This window comes from Sander vitreus, chromosome 5 (assembly GCF_031162955.1).
Source record: "Sander vitreus isolate 19-12246 chromosome 5, sanVit1, whole genome shotgun sequence".
NCBI lineage: Eukaryota > Metazoa > Chordata > Actinopteri > Perciformes > Percidae > Sander > Sander vitreus.
The window spans coordinates 2,848,561-2,868,179 of record NC_135859.1 but is presented as its reverse complement, the minus strand read 5'-3'; the positions used below and the strand labels follow the sequence as shown (position 1 = coordinate 2,868,179).

Here is a 19,619-nt window from a genome sequence, read left to right as displayed (position 1 = left end):
ATGGAAAAGGTTAAGGCACATGATAGGTACAAACACATCTGCTACTGAGTAGTACAGTTACTTTATTTTGACAGTCTTCAATCAGTTATATCTACACAGGTAGGCTTGTTTGATTCGATGCATGTCCGTGTCCTGCATTTCTTTTACAGCACAGTTTGCTTGGCTCTTTCTTTTGTAAATGTAAAACACGCTGTACATCCACAAAACCAAAGCCCCCCCCCCCACTTTTGAATGCATGTAAATACACCTCCAGATCCTTTGGTTGTGGTACTGCCACGTGCAGTCAGGAATAGACAGTCGTATGGGTCTTTGTTGCAAGGGATCAGTATTGTCCAATGAAAGCACACACTTCTGAGGACACACAAAAGGGATTCTGGGTATTGTTATAACTTTTTACTTCTGAAAATTAAAATGTATACAGTAAGTTTTTTTGTTTGTTTGTGTAGTTTATTTATTTTTACCACAACATACATCTTTGTAAACACTGTGTAAAATATGCAAGCTTTATAAAGTCACATACGCCACAAAGAAAAAAAATCGGACTTCGATGCAGGCACATGCCATTCGCCTTGATGACGCATGAGTGATTACCGACTTGGATTGGATTCTCTTTCTGTCTCCCTGACAGACTGGGGCTGGAAAAGGAGAGCGGACACATTCTCACTGGGTTGAGTGTGCAGTCTCACCGAGCAAGAGAAAGTAGCAATACGATTCTGTATCTCTATCTGCTTTTCTTTATCTCAACTGCCCCCCTCCCTAAAGCGTTGTAAAAATATATACTATATGACCAAACATGATGTTTTTGTTTTGTACAGTGTGATGCAATGCTATTATTTTTGCCTTGTACATCCACATCCACTCGTCCTCCCTGTACTCTCTTCTTGCACATGAATGAATTAGTTAATATCCAAATGACACCACAAAAACTGGCACTTGGAAAGAATAGAATATAAACATCTGTACAGTTTTTCTTCATGCTCACGACTGAATATTTCTCTTTAAAACGCACCCGGAGGAGGAGGAGGGTTCAGGGTTTGGCGGTAACTCGGTTCTGAATGCATCGAGAAGAAGAAAATGAAGGAACTCTTATTAACACTGCTGTCTCTGGTCTATCCCATCAAATCTCTGTCTGACCTTTGACCCCCTCCAGAGTGTCTGGTTTCGGAGATGCAGGGGCTGTCACACAACATGTAGGTAGTTCATCACCTTTAGAAAGAACACTGCAGATCAACTTTTTTTGTTGTTGTGACAAATACAAAATATAAATAGGTGATCGCCGCGTAACTCGACAACATTTGACACACATTTAAGTTACGTGGTTACTTCGTGTTTACAAACATGGTGATCCTTTATCAAATGAAATGTGCTTTCCAAACAATGTGATATTAATATACAACTAAGAAGTCGGTCATTTGTATTTCTTTTTTTCTCCTTCATTTTACCATTTTTTTCCTTTTTGACCCCAATATACATCTATATAACCCCCCCCCCCACACACACACACACACACACGCACGCAAAAAAAAGCTTTTAGCTCTATCCTTTCAAGAGAACAATCTTATGCCTCTCTTTTCAAAAAAACACATCATTTATAAACAAAATGCTGTATATCCTCTTTAATACACATCATTGACAAAGAGCAACCAGCCAGGAAACTCGCCAAACTGCGTCGCTACACAACCTGAGTGGTTACCCTAGTAACCACAGCTCTGTGAGTGAGGGTCAACATGTTGACCACGATGAAACAGAAACAGTTGTTTCCATTTCAGCGTACTTTTTGCGATGCGGTGTGAACATAAACCGTTACTCCGTCTGATGTACACACTATGTCACGTTCCCTTCTCCAGACCACAACTTGCAGACTCCTCACTTTAGTATCAATTACTTGTTTACCACTTTTGATTTCGAAGCATCTCAGTGCATTTTTTCTCCCTAAATAAACACAGTGAACCAAATATAAGTCTATGAGAGCAGACTGTTGAGTGTCCATGTTTATCCACTATGCTACAGCTCCTCCTGGGCTCGCTTTCTCTCTTTATCCTTTTTACTTTCTTGTGTCCATCCCACCAACCTGAAAACAAACGTTCCGTGACCCTCTAACACACCAGTCCATACCGGTTTCATATCAAAATACCAAAGCTTGACAACAAACTGTAAGTAAAATTCTCTAAAACCCCACAAAGTTCAGGTATGAACTTCTTGCAGATGTAAAAATGGAAATGAAAAACATTCATTTCTTTTCCCACAGCTATCCTTCCAACACGTTCCTTTTTCTATTACCTTCCTTCTCCTCACATCTGATCGCCCTCCATACGTCCTCCATTCCTTCACCAGCACCGGCCTCTGTCCGCTTCTGGTAACCGGTAGAGCTCAACAAGAGTCAACACTGTAAAAATTCACATGATGTCCAGTGGGAATGTAGATATGAGAAAGTAGCAGGAGTAGTCACTTTTTTATTCTTTTTTTCATTTTTTTCTTCTTCTGAAAAGCATGAGAATGTTGGCTGCTGCTGGGTAGTTGCTGCTGTGATCATTATTTTTTATTTATTTTTAAATCCTCTTTTCTGTACAAAGTCCAACTCCAAAGATGAGCTCCATGTGAAATGGCAGTGGTGATATGAGAGATCGTCCTCTAGCTGGGATGTCGTTCCTTTAAGCCTGGAGCGTGTGGACAAAAGAGACAAATATTAGAAAAAAACAAGCATGCTGTTTGAAATGACAATGAAGGAAGAGTTTCAGTCCAAAATGATACACTGTAAAAACCAGTGGTGGAAGAAGTATTCAGATCCTTTACTTAAGTAGAAGTACTAATACCACACTGTAGAAATACTCCGGTACAGTAAAAGTCCTGCATTGAAAATGTAAGTATCAGGAAAATGTACTCACGTTTTAAAAACTAGAAACGGAATTAGCATTGAAAGTGTAAAAATGAACAATGCCAAAAAGCATCAAAAAGAGCGTTAAAAGCTAAATTTCATTAAAAGACCAAAACCAACAGTTCGTCTGTCTCCCAAGACTTCCCTAGCCTGACTGTGGCACTCAGCTCCACGATCCATTCATTCCTACTGAAGATGTGAATCTGTAACGCCGGCTTCACACTGGCTGCGTGGCGTGAGCGTGGAGTTTCTGTTGCGTGTCAGTTGCGTGGCGGCTGCGTGGCGTTTTCTATGTCTTTACACACCAGAAACGTGTCTGACGCGCTGCTGCTGCTGCTGCTGCTGCTAGCCTTGTCTGTACACATGGATGTTTCCCATTGATTTACTGCACTCAAGCAGTAGTATACTTCATGTTAAACATAAATATAGACTGATCTGATTACAGCAAAGACAACGTCGGCAGTATTGACGGCAAAATAGGCTCCAGAATATTTCTGTATTGACAGGTGCAATATTTGAAAATCAATAATTATTATTATTTTTTTTAAATTACATTTATATCTGCATTTATATCAAAACCTAGAGGCTTTCAAACATCAACATGTCATTTATTAATATGTATTTGGGTCAAAATGACATATAAACATCTTCTCCTATTCTATTTTGTCTGGAAACACAAAAATAAGCATGGGTCCTATTTCTAGCATGCACGCGAGATGTGCGTGTCACTCAGGCAGTGTGTAAGCTCTAACCTGTTAACGTGGGAGCCGAAATAAAAACGGACACGCCACGCAGCTGACACGCTCACGCCACGCAGGCAGTGTGAAGCTAAACTAATTAATATTTCATATTAACAATGAGAACAATGACTGTGTTTAATGTGATAGGGGTGGCTTGTAGTGACCTGACCCTGCAGTCCCCTCCAGGAGCATTTTAGCATCGACAACATCATTGTTTTGGTTTTTCCGGCCTGCAACTTTACCATCTTGCCTCAGTCTTCCTGTTTTCAGCCAGCAGCTGTTTTATAGGCTCTGTAAACCCACTCTACGCTACCTACACAGCACCACACAGCAAACAGAGACTTGGTGACTAGCTGGTGAACAGAGAGGAGCATTTAGCAGCTAAAGAGACATAATCCCCCCCAAAAGACTTAGTGGATATCAAACTGGAGCTAATAGGAGACTGAACCTTGGATTCACATTGGCCAGATGGCCAGAAACTTCAAATGAAGTTTAATGTTGCTCTGTGTCTGCTGGATGTGCAAATAGGCAACTCTTTGCTAATATTTTAGCCACAGCAACTTTCTAAAGCAGTGAATGTTTCTAAATGTGATGTTCAACCTTAGGCGATATACCATCATGTCATGTGTTGGTTTTACACCTTGTTGCGCTGCCCATAAATATTATTCATGCTTCTTTAAAGACAACTTAACCACAAGAACAGCTACTGAGGGTGCTGCAGCACCTCCACTAGCAGGTGGCTGACGTAGGCCATGGATGTATATTAAGAACTGGATACAGCGTTCAAGGTGGAGGCCCGTTCATTCCTTTGAGAGTTACTAAGTGACGTATGAAGCCATCATGGAGCCATCATGGAGCCAAAATCGTGTTTAAAATGACCCAGATGATCGACACTGCTTCTGCACTATGGGGCCAATAGAGCAGGCGTATTAGAGACTGCCGAGCCGCCTACTTCCGGTTTAGCGCTCCACTAACTTGAATCGGGATTTGATTTATTCATCAAGCGCCTCTTTTAGACTTTCCAGATGTTATCAGACAAAATGGATCAAACTCTGATTGAGAAACGAGTTATTTCATGGGGGTTGTGACGCTCTCTTTCACCATGTAGGCCTATAGGAAAACATATTTTTTTCAGAGGGCATGACATGACCAGGAGTTGTAATTCCACTGTTTGGCTAATATGTTTAATTTGCTTCCTGTGGGCCTGAGGTAGCTATACTTGGTATTTGCATTGATGATTTTTTTGTGTGTGTGTTTAATAGCACACCTCTTTACATCATTTACCATCATCCACAATATCTCAAATGTGAACAGTGTATTTGCTGGTTCTATTTTCAGCTGTGGATTAACACACATTATGCGTGCCTGTAAGTAGACCTCTATGGAACAGAGAAATAAGATATGTCAGGCTTTGGCATCACAGACAATACTTATTAGTAGGATCAATTCATTGTTGGTTTTGGTCTTTTCGTGGGATTTGTTGACAATAATAATAAAAAATAAATTAAAAAAAGCATATCACCAGCCTTTTCCTTAAACATTTCATATTAAAATGTATTCTTTTTAGAGCAGGAACCCCATTTTGTCATTAATGGATGTGAATTTAGAGTGAAACTCTCCAGTTGTGCTTTCATGACAGATAGCAAGACAATCAGTTGGCATTATCACAGTACTTGACAAATTACATCACCATCAACAAAGGCTTCAAACATGTCAGTCCAGATGGCAAATGGAGGCAAGAGACAGCAAAACAGATGCTTAATGTGCTGGATGAAATCCTGCATGTGCTCAACAAAGTGAAAATGACTTACCTGATGGTTCATTCTTAAAATTGTGTTTATATTGTAATGAAATTAAAATGAGTACCACAAATCACTGTATCTCTAAAGAGGTGCTGTGATGTATTTGCTATGATAATGCAATGGATGGAGGTGATGGCCACTGACAAAGAGGACTGAGAGAAGGAGATGAGGAGGAGGAGGAAGACAGTGACAAGAGGCGCCTGGCACAGGAGAGGAGCACAGTGGTGAGGAGGAGAGAAGTGCTACTGAGAGAGGAATGACGACTACTGAAGATCACCCAGACCAGACTGCAGCTTTGCAAAAGTCATTTAGTGAGACATTAAATAGTAGATCAGTTTGGGAATCGCTCACTCTTGCATCGTAAATAAAACATGTACAGGTTTAACGGAACTGCTAATTTCACCAAGGCAAATTCCACATAAGTGTACTTATTGTGGCAATAAAACCTTTTCTGATTCTGATCATTTAGATATTCTTACCTTGTGACTCGTGTAAAAAATGTTTACCTTAAGGTGGATTTATGGTTGTATGTTACTCTACGCAGGGCCTACGCCGTAGCCTACGTAAGTGGCCTACACCGTTGTGATAAGTGACCCAATAAGTGACAAAATAACGCCAACATTTTCCTATTCACATGTTGTGATTTGTAGAGTCACAGCGTGTACAAATAACAAGGTCACGTGAGACCCAGCCATCTTCTAACGTATACATACTGGGAACTATATTCTCAGAAAGGCGAAGCACTGCTACTTGGGCAGAGTGATTATTACTCCAACTCTGAGCGAACTCCAGGCGTACTCTCTGCTCCTCACCACGGGGCTTCTCAGGTGCTGCGAGCAAATCACTCCGCCCAAGTAGCAGAAGTAGCAGTGCTTCGCCTTCTGAGAATATAGTTCCCAGTATGTATATGGTACTTTAAGAGAATAGCAGAGTGGGTATGTGTGTACAGTATGCGTGGGGAGCCGGTGGTAGAGCGAGAGAGAGAGTGACACGGCTTAGCTTTGGAGTGAGTAGCAACTCTAGAGTCCTAGTGAGAGAAACAAAGTGTCTCCCCTGTTCTTTCTGACCACGGTGGGACATCTGGAGCAGGAGAAGTTAACCCTCTCCTTGATTTCATGTTGTTTATGGAGAAGGAGAACCAGGAAATGAGTCGGGGAGGAAATGTAACGCTACCAAGCCACGCAGAGCGGACCAATCCCAGTTGTTGCGGTTTGCGTCGCGTAATTACATTTCTGGGGAGCTGCAGGTCAGACTACGGTGTAGGGTCCGTATCTACACGTACCTACGGAGTAGATTCAGCGCAGAACCATAAATCAGGCTTCACAGCTACGGTGCATTAACATGAAAAACATGGAAAGAAATAAGAATTTCAGCTGCTCTTGGATGCAGGAGGAGGATTTTCGTGGTTTTGGCTGTAGCTCCATTTACTGAAACTGATTTAAACGTTCTGCTGAAATACATTTGATTCTCTCTACTAAAAAAAAATGTTTTGCAAATCTCTCAACCACAAAGAGAAGATGAATCTTTCTTACTCTAATTTACATGGAAATATGATCGTCTCGTTTACATAACAAACCACTTAGCAACCATTTATACCATGAATGTTAACACAAAAATATTGGAGTCAACTACTTCAGAACTCAAAATGTATGTAAACACAGTTGATGTGAGCTCACCCTTCATTACATCTCTGCCTTGGACATACTACGTGCGAGTCGGCTTCCATCATCAACTCATCAGCCTACATGAATTATTTATCTAAAGTTATCTTTGAATCGAATTATAGACAGAGAAGAGATTCTGTCTGTGTGTGTGTGTGTGTGTGTGTGTGTGTGTGTTCACGTGCATATCTTTTCTTTCTCCCTACTGCTTTTCATTAAGGGATAACTGAGTCCCTGGAGAGGAATGATTCCCCCTCATCACTTGCCACCAATTTGAGCAGAGGCTGTCAGGGGAAGCGGTGAGTGAAGCTAGGTGTACATTTCAATCAGACAGGTGATGCTTGATTGCAAACGGAGACCAAAGCCGTTCTCCTTTCTACGTGTATAACACAGGTCTGTTTTACAGTACACAATGACGTGTTGCTCCCCGTGTGTGGCAAAACGTGGACGTTCCGGTTGTAAAATACCTACGGGGATATATTACCGCAATGTTAGATTTTCAACTGTCCGTTCCCTTAGTTACTGTTGCTACACTTGTCAAGCTTTCCGTTCTCACACGTCACGTAATGCAGTTAATAACAACAACATGGGCAACATTTATCGCTCGGGATTCTCAGTAAGTTTTAAAAACTGGGTTTTGATGTGAAACATAGGCAGACTAAAAAAGGCTTCTCATTTCTAGCCAACACAATCAACGTTTCTGTCTCGTCAGCCGCTAATCAAGCTAATGCTAGCTAATGCTAGCTCCATGAGTTGGTTAAAAAACGTGGATAAGGAAAATGTAAGTGTGTAATTGTTACTTCATTCTAATATAATCCTGATTGGCTGCTTAGCTTACAGACTTTTTTGTATTTTTAAACCGTTATTATATATTATGTTACAAGCTTTTAGAAAAGCAAGAAAAAAAGACACCACACTACAAGCTCTTTGAACGCTGAGGGGCCATCCACACGGAAACGCTTTTTGATGTGAACGCACGTTTGCATCGTTTTGGCCGATCGTCCAAACGAATCCTGTAAACACACTGCCTGAAGACGCACTTTTTGAAACCTGGTCCCAGGGTGAAAGGATGAGGAGGAGATCAGCGAACGGTCAATTAGAGTATAACAAATGAGGCATATCTAAATTCAAATCCACCCTGTGATACTGTTTCACTGGGACAGCAGCATCAAGTTTTCCATTCATTTTGTAATGAGACTTTTTTGGTCCGCTATCTTTCCCTCAATCTACACATGAAAGTGTGTGCAACATAAGAGCATGAGTAATTAAAACACAATGTATCCTACATAAAATCAAACATTTTTAAACCTTAAAATGTTTTCCAATTGAACTGCAAGTAAATGTCCATGGAAAGAACAAGCCGACTGCTCTGGGTGCAGGGTGACAGCAGGTCTACGTGCTACAGTGTGAGGTTGAAAGGAACACAGGCGGAAACAGGATGAACACACAAGGAATGAAAAGGATGCTACAATCCAACCCAATAAAAGGTGAAGGTTAGTTATTTTTTTGGTGTGATTTAAATTCTCTTCAGACCTACCATGCATGCATTTAGACCCAGGAGTCAACAGGCTGGGGCTTAACATCACAAGCGTCCACCAGACTGACCGCAGGCCTGTTACTCCTGATATAGTGTTTCCTATTTGTGTCATTCTGTGGCCACAGGAGGACGGGTTAGAAACAAACAAAAAAACACAGCAAAAACAAAAAGAGGTCAATACATTTCACAAATACACTCTCACACACACTCACATACACACGCATCCAGGATCAGAGAAGCCAGCGTTAGTTCCCTGCCTTCAGGATAGCTTGGAAAGAAGTCAGAGTGATTTCAAAACATGCAAATCAAAGAGGGAGAGAGCCGTTTCAACAGCCAAGTTGCATTCAAAGTGGGCAGAACACCTCTGGGAAGTACAGAAGGCAGACTCAGAACAGCGCTTTGGAGTTATGCTAGAAGGCCCGTACACTCTGAAGACAAACACGACTGTTTGCTGCGATTACTCCTGTCTGCGGCTTCTGAGCTGCTTCAAGTTTCTGCCCTTTCAAGATGTGAAGGTACAACTTCAGCTCTTACTGGTTTAGCAGTTAAACTAAATACGATGTAGAGTAGGTGTCAACCAAAATTGATTTTTGAAGCCTAAGATCACTGTCGAGTACTGACACAGCCAATAGCTGCAATACTGTACTTTGCTGCTATCTTTAAACTGGACAAAATGTGCACTTGTTTAAAAAATTTAACTTTTTTGCTCAACACAAACAGCTCCACTGACATAATGTCAATGTAGAAAAGACAGCAGTTAACAATAAAAATCAATACTGAAAATAAAAGCTGTAAGAGCAACTTAACACCAGACCAGATTCTGGTTTGTGCAGACCTCCAGTGGTTTAACTTCTTAACTCGATGCAGTGATACAGAGTAGGGCTGGGCAATATATCGATATTATATCGATATCATGATAACAGACTAGATATTGTCTTATATTTTGGATATCGTCGTATCGTGATATGACATAAGTGTTGTCTTTTACTGGTTTTAAAGGCTGCATTACAGTAAAGTCCAACTAGCCTACTGCTCCCAATAAGTGACAAAATAACACCAACATTTTCATTTCCAACCCAGAAAAATGGCAAAGTAAGAGTAAGATCTATTTTCTGATTATCAGCTACCATGTCACTTCATTTGACTGTTAAAACATAACCTAGAGAACTGTGGCTCATACAATAAACTGCCATTGTGACAACAGTATAATTCTATTATTAGTTTACAGTGGGTAGAACGTGTTGCCACATTGATGACTTTCAGGAAGGATAGGCATCCTATCTATGTATGAGCCACAACAGAAGGAAAGACACGAGACCTGAAGACCCAGCTTTGGACTTTTAAGTAAGTCTATGTAACGTTTGATAAATAGCAGTGTTCCTCTTACATCACACATCAATACATCACACCGTTGCTCAATTCAGTATACTCTTTTTTTTTTTTTTGCTGCTACATCTTTACTTGGTCTGGTATGGCCAGTAGCTAGTAGCTACCATTAGCTAACATGAGCAAACTTGAGGTAAATGTTGCCTAGTAACTAACACTATGTTTTACTTTCATTACACTACATTTTAGTATTTGCTGTTAGCCCATAATTGGACACTGTTCGGCAACAGTTACATAGGCTCACTTTAAAAGGTACTGAATTTTTCTGTATGAATTTAAATCAAAGCGGTTACACTGCTATTTTAATAAACTATCATAAACTAGACGCAATTTCTAAGAACACATGAACATCTGCTTACCAATGGCAAACTAATGTGCAATTCAGATTTTTTTTTAAACCACACACCAAACCCCACAGATTATTAAGTGGTCTATTAACTGTGCTCCAGACAAAGTTTCCACCCAGACTTTGCCTCGGAAAGATTAGTGAGAAGTAGTTGGAACCTGCATGGAGAGAGTCTTATGCTAAACTGGCCTTAAAGGACTCTTTGTTGCAATTATTTTACAATCCCCAAGGGGAGATCCTTTTCATCAAGCACTAAAGTAGATCAAAAATAAAAACTACAGAAAGTGCTTGAGAGTCCTCTGACATCCTCTGCGGTCATTATCCTGTGACTCCTCTTTGAGGCTGGATGGATAGCCAATCAGCTCAACAAGAAACAAACTTTGGCAGTGTGAAAAAACGGCTGTATAATCAAAAGACGACCACTTGATAATGCGGCAGTCTGTTCATTGCCAAGGCAAAGGGTCGCATCCGCGAGGAGCGCTTGTTGGCGGCTCTTTTAATCAGTTTCAGATTAATTACTTTACAGATGCCAAAAGCGTACACTCAATTAACTGGTGGCTCTCAGATCTGAGGCTGTCCGCGGAGCTGAGCTGCGGCAGGCTGCGTTAACAGAGAGTGACAACTTCCAGGCTCTTTAAAGAATCAATAGGATTAAGAGCCTCTAATGAGGACCACCACAGAAAACATGAAGAGAGAGAGAGAGAGAGAGAGAGAGAGAGAGAGAGAGAGAGAGAGGACACAGAGGGAGAGAGAGAGAGAGAGAGAGAGGACAGAGAGAGAGAGAGAGAGAGAGAGAGAGAGAGAGAGAGAGAGAGAGAGAGAGAGGACACAGAGAGAGAGAGAGAGAGAGAGAGAGAGAGAGAGAGAGAGAGAGAGAGATAGAGAGAGAGGACACAGAGGGAGAGAGAGAGAGAGGACACAGAGGGAGAGAGAGAGAGAGAGAGGGACACAGAGGGAGAGAGAGAGAGAGATAGAGATAGAGAGAGAGGACACAGAGGGAGAGAGAGAGAGAGAGAGAGAGAGAGGACACAGAGGGAGAGAGAGAGAGAGAGAGAGAGAGAGAGAGAGAGAGAGAGAGAGAGAGAGAGAGAGAGAGAGAGAGAGAGAGAGAGAGAGAGGAGAGAGAGAGAGAGAGAGAGGACACAGAGAGAGAGAGAGAGAGACAGAGAGAGAGAGAGAGGACACAGAGAGAGAGAGAGAGAGAGAGAGAGAGAGAAGGACACAGAGGGAGAGGACATGTGATAACGTTTCAATGAGACATCATTGTTTCATCCTCTGTCCAGAAGAGCTCTGCCTGTACCTTTAATGGCTCCCGTTCTGTCTGGTCCACTGAGCTGTCCACTGTCTTGTATTTGCAGTCCTTGTCCTTCTGGTCAATGGTGGAGTAACCATCTAATGAGGTCAGAGAACAACGGTCAGTTAATTCCTGTCTGTCCTTGATTGAAAAAAACAAAACAAAAGCGGTGACAGATAGTTTTCAGGGGTCTTTGACAGATTTTTAGCTGAAAGAGAGACTGAGCAGGGACCCCCTACTACATATTGTATAAAATTGAGTTGCAAAGTTAACTGTATAACTGTATAACGTGTAGGGCGACCTAAAGCCTTTACACATGCCTTTGTATGGTGCCAACAATACTAAGGTATTGAATTAATAATTATTGACATATTCATATATTTATACATCATGTTTTAATGTTAAACATACTGTACATGTAGCACATTAAGCTAAACTGTATCTGTGGAAGGCTACCTTACCTACAGTACCTCACTTGTTTAAACTCACTTTTGTCTCATGTTTGTAACTTTGGGTTTTTTATCATGTGAAGCACTGTGACTTTGTCTGTAAAAGGTGCTATATCAAATAAACATATTATTATTATTATTATTATTACTACAGGCCAGTAAGCCTGTCATCAATGTTGTGTAAATTTGATAAACAAATAGTCAGATTTATCTTTGCTAATAATATGTTGGACTCGTGTTGATATATTAGAACTTTTTTTTTTTTTTTAAATGAGTAAACAATAACTTAGACCTGCTGTTGTTTGTGTTGTTTTAACGGTCTTTGGTGTTTTTTGCCCCCAATGTCTCCTCCCAGGCAGCGCGGCAATAGTTATGTTCAGGGTTAAGGTTAGGGTTAGCTGCCTGGAAGGCGCTGTTGGAGGCAAAAAACACCATCGAGCCGTTTTAACCTGTGTGGAGTGACTGACTGAAAGGTTTCTCTGCACTGGAACACGTACAAGAGTCTGAGTGTCTGACAGTAGACTAAACAGCACATTCTTAGCTTGTGCTCGTCTTAACTTTCTGGCACTCCAGTTATTTACCACCACAGTATGTAGGTTTTAAACAAACTAGGTGAAGTATCTGCAAGTGGCATTTGACCCTGTCCGTCTTTAAACATGCACTCTCACATATTCCAGCTCAGGGCAAGTATTTACCAAGTGTCTCAAGAGTAGGAACTCAGCCCCAACTGGTTAAAACTTCTCAGAGTGATGCATACTGTCATTTTGTGATATTTTTAGGATTAGGAGTCCAGGAATTTTATCAACGTTTGTAACCTTGAAAATCACTCCTATCATAGCAAAGATTTTGGAGAGCTCCACAGATTTCCTAAACTGCTAGAAGTTGCCAAAAGATGGCATTTAGAGACAGACACGCACATTTTGTGGGAGGAGAGACATTTACGGAGGACAATGAGATTCTTTAGATACACCGTTGGGCCAAATATTGGTTCATTTTTTGACTGACCTTGTGTGAGATTCAAAAGAAAGCACGTGCCTTCTCCAGAACAACTGGACATTGCAACCACACAATGATGGAAAAATGTAGCTTTACAACAGTAAAGAACTGGGTCTGTTACAACCAACAGTTGTACAGTTCCTCAGATAATGTCATTTCTCCACCACTCATCGTGACGTGCATCCATTCAAAAGGGGTCGTTTCAAGTCAAGTCTTCACAGTCTTGTCAATTCTGATATGTGCCAGACATACAGAGCAATTGAAAATAGGTTTCTCTGCGACCCACGGTGCAATGTATCTATTGATTCATTAATTCATTCATATTGGTGTTGGCATTACACTGTAGTCTATACAGATAAAGCCTAACCATACAATTACAATTTTCTGCATTTCCAATTTTACTGTCAGGAAGCTGTCATCACAAATTCTACTGAACAGCTCTGAATGTTGTAAAAGTGTGACGTCACATTCTCTCCTGGGAGTCTCTCTCCTTGTTTAAAGACAATGTAGGAAGCCTCCTACGAGCCCTATTTTACAGTAGGAATATTTTTAGTCCTACTTCAACTCTCAGCACAATTACAAGGAGGGATTCTTAGAAGCTCGAGAAATATGGGCCCAGAGGATTGTAGGAAAACCAGCATGATCTATATACCCTCAGAGGGTGTCTTTGGGTAAGAGGCAAAAACTCTTATTCTATCTATTACCCCCCAAGAGTCACACAACTCTTAAAGGGTAATTTCATTATTTTTCAGCCTGGATCCCATTTCCCCATGCATTTTGTTTCACTGATGTGAACAAAAATCTTTGAAATTGCTCCAGTGTTGAGCGAGATGGCAGTGACCGGCCGGTGCCAACCAAGCGAACGTCTCTCGGAACGCCTTTTACCCGACTCAAGTTCCACACCACACCGCTGTCTTCGTACAAGAAGTCTCCTCATGAGATCGATAATGTTGTCAGACACTTTTTGATAACAATCTGAGCCTGTCAGTGGCAATAACTATCCTTTTTAGTGGACAAAAATGGATGGTGCACAATTGCCCCATCAGGTTACATTGCAGCTCGGTTCGAGCTGGCCCGTCACTGCGTTATCGCTCAATACTGGTTTCATACCAATTTCAAAGATTTTTGTTCACATCAGTCTATTAGACACAAATGCATGGGGAAATAGGGTCCAGGACCAGGTTGGAAAAAACCCCAGAAATTACCCTTTACGAGGTAAGAAAAGAAAGACTATCAGAGTTGCAATTCTATATTTTGAGCAACAGCAGGATTATTTACTTTGAAAGAAGCACAGTGAAAGGAACTCTGCCCTATGAGATATTAAGAGATATTTTTATTTAAGTGGAGAACCGCCCACATCTTTTGGTGTTGAGCTGCTCGTGAAGGCCCAGCTTTGTACAAACATCTTGTCAAGAGAGGGGTCGTGCATCCAGCATCAAAGAGCGTTACGTCTGCAGTCGTCAGAGCGAGATCAGAGTGTTCAGCGCTTTTGCATTTTTTCAGATAAAAAAAATAACATCTTGGCAACGGTTAGAGAACTAGTGGAAGATATGTGGAATCAAATAGACTGTTGGACACTGGACAGAGATTAGAAGAGAGCTAGCTCTTCTTTGGACGATCATGCAGTCTGGCTCTTACCTGGACCCAGCTCATCCATAGGTATCATATCACCACTGCCACATTTCCTGGGTCCTGAAAAAGCATTCATATGCCATTTGTACAAAAAGCGGCGCACACACAAACTGAGTCATTGAGCCAAAAAACGCTGCTGCTTTTCAGGGTAATGGTTCTCGGCCAGTGATTGAATAATGCAAACTGAGAGTGGGCAGGCGTGACCGCCGCGCTTCATGTGCATGTATGGATGCAAAGGGAAAAAAATGGGGGGCACAAGGCCAAGAATCAGGACATTTAAACTGCTGCTATGCTATTGACTCCTCTGTCAAAGAGATGTTTGTTGTTGGGCCAAAGAAACTGCACAAGACCCCCACCCTCCCCCACATATACTGCTGCTGTTATAGAAAACCTCTATCCCAGGTTTTGGATTGTCGATCCAGCTATCCACACTTAGATAAGGGTGAGGACATTTTCATTATTGCCGACCCTATTACGTCAATTTAAAACCCACAACGAAAATAGTTCAGCATCTAAAAAGGACATTTCTTTATATTCCGTCAAAACTTTTTAAAGGTCGGAGGTTTTGCAGCAGTATGCTGTTCCAGCTCCCATTTGATGTGTTTTTAACCCCTTACATAGCAACAGATAACACGCCACAGCTTCACCACACAGAGGATGAGAGTAGTGATGTGGCAAGCACAGCGCTTCGATATAGCCATGAGGGGAAAAAAGACATGTCCTCAGCAAAGTGGACACAATCACACGCTGGTTTTAAACTACTGTTAGTATTTTGTTTAAACCTGCTTTGAGGACTATACAGGTGGGATACTTCATGTCAGGACTAATTTGACAAAAACAATACAGGTTGTGTACTTTATGGACCTGACTTATCTTAAAGAATAAATCTGGTGATATTCTTTATTTTCTAATTGTCAATAAATTCGATTAATCTACCAATGAATTGATCATATTAACAAGTATTGTCTGTGAAGCCAGAGTCTCATATATCTTATTTATCTGTGCTATAGAGCTCCATTTTTGTTCAGAAATTATTAAAAACACATGAAAAACATCTCTGTTACGATGAACATGGAGACTGCAGTTCATTTTGTCCTGCTCCTGAAAATCCTCATTAGAGCACGTAATGTGTATTCATCCGTGGCTGAAAATAGTCCACAAAAATGCATTATTTACGTATTTTAACCATCCCGTTGTCCTCAGGGTCAAATTTGACCCATTTTCAAAAAAAATCTAAACTAAAAGTTGAATGGTCGACGGGAAGACAACACAAGGGTTAAAGTAACATTTGCTAAATACTACAGTACCAAGCTATTTTAGGTAATTCTTTAATTTTTTTTTTTAAAAGTGGAAATCAATGTTCATGACCTGTCATGTCAAAAAGTATTGAGAGACAGACTAAACTTGTTTTTTTTTGTCTTTTCACAGGATTTAGTGACATTTAATTGTCATTCTGCTGAAGAGTTCTCTGCCTTATCCCACCCACTGGGTCCTCTAAACAGGCAAAAACAGCAACACACACACACACACACACACACACACACACACACACACACACACACACACACTTAAACTGACCCTGGTTCTTCTCCATCAGGGGTAGGGTGGTGTCGTCGTAGCCTGGCTTGCCGTTCTTGGTTGCTTTAGGGGTGGCTGTCACTGTGGGCTGAGAGAAGAAGAAGGCAAGTTTTAAACATGACATATCTTTAATACTTCATACGCATGCTGAATTAAAACATTTTAGTCACTGGAGCTTTATCTCTAGTTATTTGACACAATGAGGAGTGGCTAATTGTGCTACTGTACTAATACTTTTTGTCATGCAAAATGGGACACTTCATTAATGGCAAAAGTGTTTTTTCTCAACATTTGTGTGTCTAAATATTTAAATGTTGTTCTTTAACGACTTAATATACAATAACAATACTTATCCAGATGACATGTGAAGGGTAACTTCCACAAGATGACGGTTCTGTACCTGGAAGTGGCTTTTGTTCCAGCCATCCTTGGTCAAAGCGTTCCTCAGCTCCTTATAACTCCAGACCGTCTGCAGCACGTGGGATGCCGCCTTGGTTTCGCGAGCTGATTGGCTGAAGGGGGGGCCACAGGAAGGAGGAAAAAATTGAAGAAATAATACAGCAATTGAAGTCAGATACCTCACCTAACCTCCCTAACAGTGGTAGCTGGGTATGCTAGCACGTAAATCAATCTCTTCATCCAAAGACGTCGAGTCCCCTGAGTGGCTCCAGGGTGTAGTTTTTAATTCATAGCCACATGAGTGCACATTTCCTTTCATTAGCTACCTCTGAGCCACCAGTATTAATTACACGTGGGTGGGGGCCTCACTTCAAAGAGAGCTAATCTCATGTGGGTAAAAGGAAATGCAGCTATTTGGTCTGGGAGTGAACAATGCATATTCATGCTAGTTAAAATGACTCTCCGTATGATCAATACTTCAGCACACAAGGATGAGCCCTTTGAAAAGTGCTCTTGATCTTAAATTAAAAAGTGGGGTGCAGACGCACTTCAGTTTGGAATGGGTCACTCTGTGGTGATAGAAGACACCTCTTAAAACAATCCGTCTTATTATCTGTGAGTTTTCATTACCGGGTTGTTGTAGAGCTCAGGCGTTAATAGGAACGACTGCTCACTTACTGGTAGAGGCAGCAGCGTCCGAGGCACCCCGCTATAACAATGGCCTCCACTTCTGAAAGCCTGTTAATTAATGTGGATGAGTAGTGGTGTGTGTGGGCTCAGGCATGTTAGAGTATAGGATTGTGGTAGCCTAGCTCGGGCCATTAGAGAGACATTACATTATCCTCCATGAATACAAATTTAAAGGCTCATAATGCAAATTGCGTTCAAGGTCATACTGTAATTATTACATGTATAATGTCTCCACGGTATAACCACACTTCTGGCATGCTTTACATGAATAAGAATGTATAGTTAGTGTTACAATGTTTGCAATACAAAGTGTTTGCCCTACTTACCCTAGGTAAACTAAGCATTCTTTAGCTAGCTTATTTTGTAAGAAAAAAGGCAAACGTTCGATTGTTGAGTATATAATTGTGCATGTGCCATTCAGGGATGCCTATGTGTAAAAAGTAGCCTAATTAGAATCACAATCAGAATCAGAAAGAGATGTATTGCCAGGTAAGCAGCACTTAGTAGGAATTCGTCTTGGTTGAAGGTGCATACATAAAAACAATAATGTAAAATAAACAAACAATAAATACAGAAACAAATAACACATACAATCATACTGTACATACATACATACATACATACATACACACACTCATACATACATACACACAAACACACCGTACATACATACATACACACATACATACATATAACTATTTAGCAATACAGAAAATCCTCAACAAAATCGATATACAGCCATTAACGAATCCAAATAAGACAGTCTGCTGGTTTGTTTTGTAAAGCGTCATTAATATGTGATGAAATGAAGTCTTACCTGGTCCTGTTGATGGCGACCAGCTTCTCAATGGCCTGAGCCTGGGCAAGAGAGCGGGCGTTTTCAGAGCTGTCTGTGACAATCTCATGGATGGTGTTGAGGATGGCCACCACAGTGTCCTCCTCCAGGTTTTTGGCTGGCCGCTGTTGGCCACTGGGCAGGTTGCTCACCAAGTCCCGCATGGCATAACTTCCTGTTAAGGCAAAGTATTTTTTTTTTTTAAGGCTAACCAGGTGATAGTACTGGTAATAATGTTTAATTTGAAATGTCATCAAATTCAATAAAAAAATAAAAAAAGTAATTTTATTTTGCTGATTTAATGGTCTGGTCCAAAGAACAAGTGAAAGCCGCCACTCAGCCAACGGGCAGCTGCTCAGCGCTAAAACGCGCTGAGAGCGACAGACTCTCAGTTAGTGAGTTAACCTAGTAGCACAAAGAGGCCAGCAGCAGCAGAGAGAGACAGCAGGGAAAAACAGCATGTAGAGCCAGCACATTTTCAAATCCAACTCTGTGATATAAAGTGCTCATATTCCGCTTTTTGGCTTTTTCCCTTTCCTTTATTGTGTTATATATCTTATTTTGTGCATGTTATAGGTTTCCAAAGTGAAAAAGCCCAAAGTCCATCCCAAAGGGACTTACCATCTCCAACAGAAAACACTGTTCACAAACTGCTCCAAACAGCTCTATTGTAGTCCAGCCTTTACTTCAGAGACAAACGTGGTCACTTTGGAACACACGTTATAATGCTCACCTAGCTGCTAGCATGGCACGCCCTCATACTCTGCTTCTGACTGGCTAGTAGTCCTTACCTAGGTACTGTCAGGACACGCCCTCATACTCTGCTTCTGACTGGCTAGTAGTCCTTACCTAGGTACTGTCAGGACACGCCCTCATACTCTGCTTCTGACTGGCTAGTAGTCCTTACCTAGGTACTGTCAGGACACGCCCTCATACTCTGCTTCTGACTGGCTAGTAGTCCTTACCTAGGTACTGTCAGGACACGCCCTCATACTCTGCTCCTGACTGGCTAGTAGTCCTTACCTAGGTACTGCACATGTGCGACTCCCAACAAATGTGCAGTACAATAAAAATATGGTGTTTTTTGAAAATTAAACCAAATTCTTACCTATTCTGATATAACCTCTTAATACAATTATGAACCTGAAAATGAGCATAATATGATGACTTTAAGATTTATTTCCATCAACCCACAGTTGCTGATAGTTGCAAAGATTATCCAAGACGTTTTTCATTTTGTTTCTGTCGGGTTTGACTGACGTGTGTTTTATGATGAGTTAACAAGACATTTTTTTCTCTTAGTGTGACTGAATGTTTTTAACCTATCCTTAAGGAAGCTATGTTTGGGTCAATGACGATCCCCTACAGTACATTAGGGTCAATGTGAAACTGAGTTGTC

General features: G+C 41.1%; 1 protein-coding gene across 6 annotated transcripts in view; it reads right to left on the bottom strand.

Moving 5' to 3' along the window:
• Nucleotides 1-390: 390 nt before the first annotated feature.
• arvcfb (ARVCF delta catenin family member b) overlaps nucleotides 391-19,619 on the bottom strand; it is a 138,799-nt gene continuing 119,570 nt past the window's right edge. For 3 of the 6 annotated variants that reach the window (XM_078250046.1, XM_078250047.1, XM_078250049.1), the window contains 7 exons: nucleotides 18,203-18,395; nucleotides 16,697-16,808; nucleotides 16,297-16,384; nucleotides 14,725-14,778; nucleotides 11,648-11,739; nucleotides 8,616-8,728; nucleotides 391-2,657 (listed from right to left, as the gene is read on the bottom strand). In XM_078250046.1, the coding sequence (XP_078106172.1) occupies nucleotides 8,627-8,728; nucleotides 11,648-11,739; nucleotides 14,725-14,778; nucleotides 16,297-16,384; nucleotides 16,697-16,808; nucleotides 18,203-18,395 (641 nt within the window). In that variant the 3' untranslated portion in view covers nucleotides 391-2,657; nucleotides 8,616-8,626. The remainder of the gene's footprint in view (nucleotides 2,658-8,615; nucleotides 8,729-11,647; nucleotides 11,740-14,724; nucleotides 14,779-16,296; nucleotides 16,385-16,696; nucleotides 16,809-18,202; nucleotides 18,396-19,619) is intronic. The other 3 variants (XM_078250052.1, XM_078250048.1, XM_078250051.1) reach the window with 2 other exon arrangements.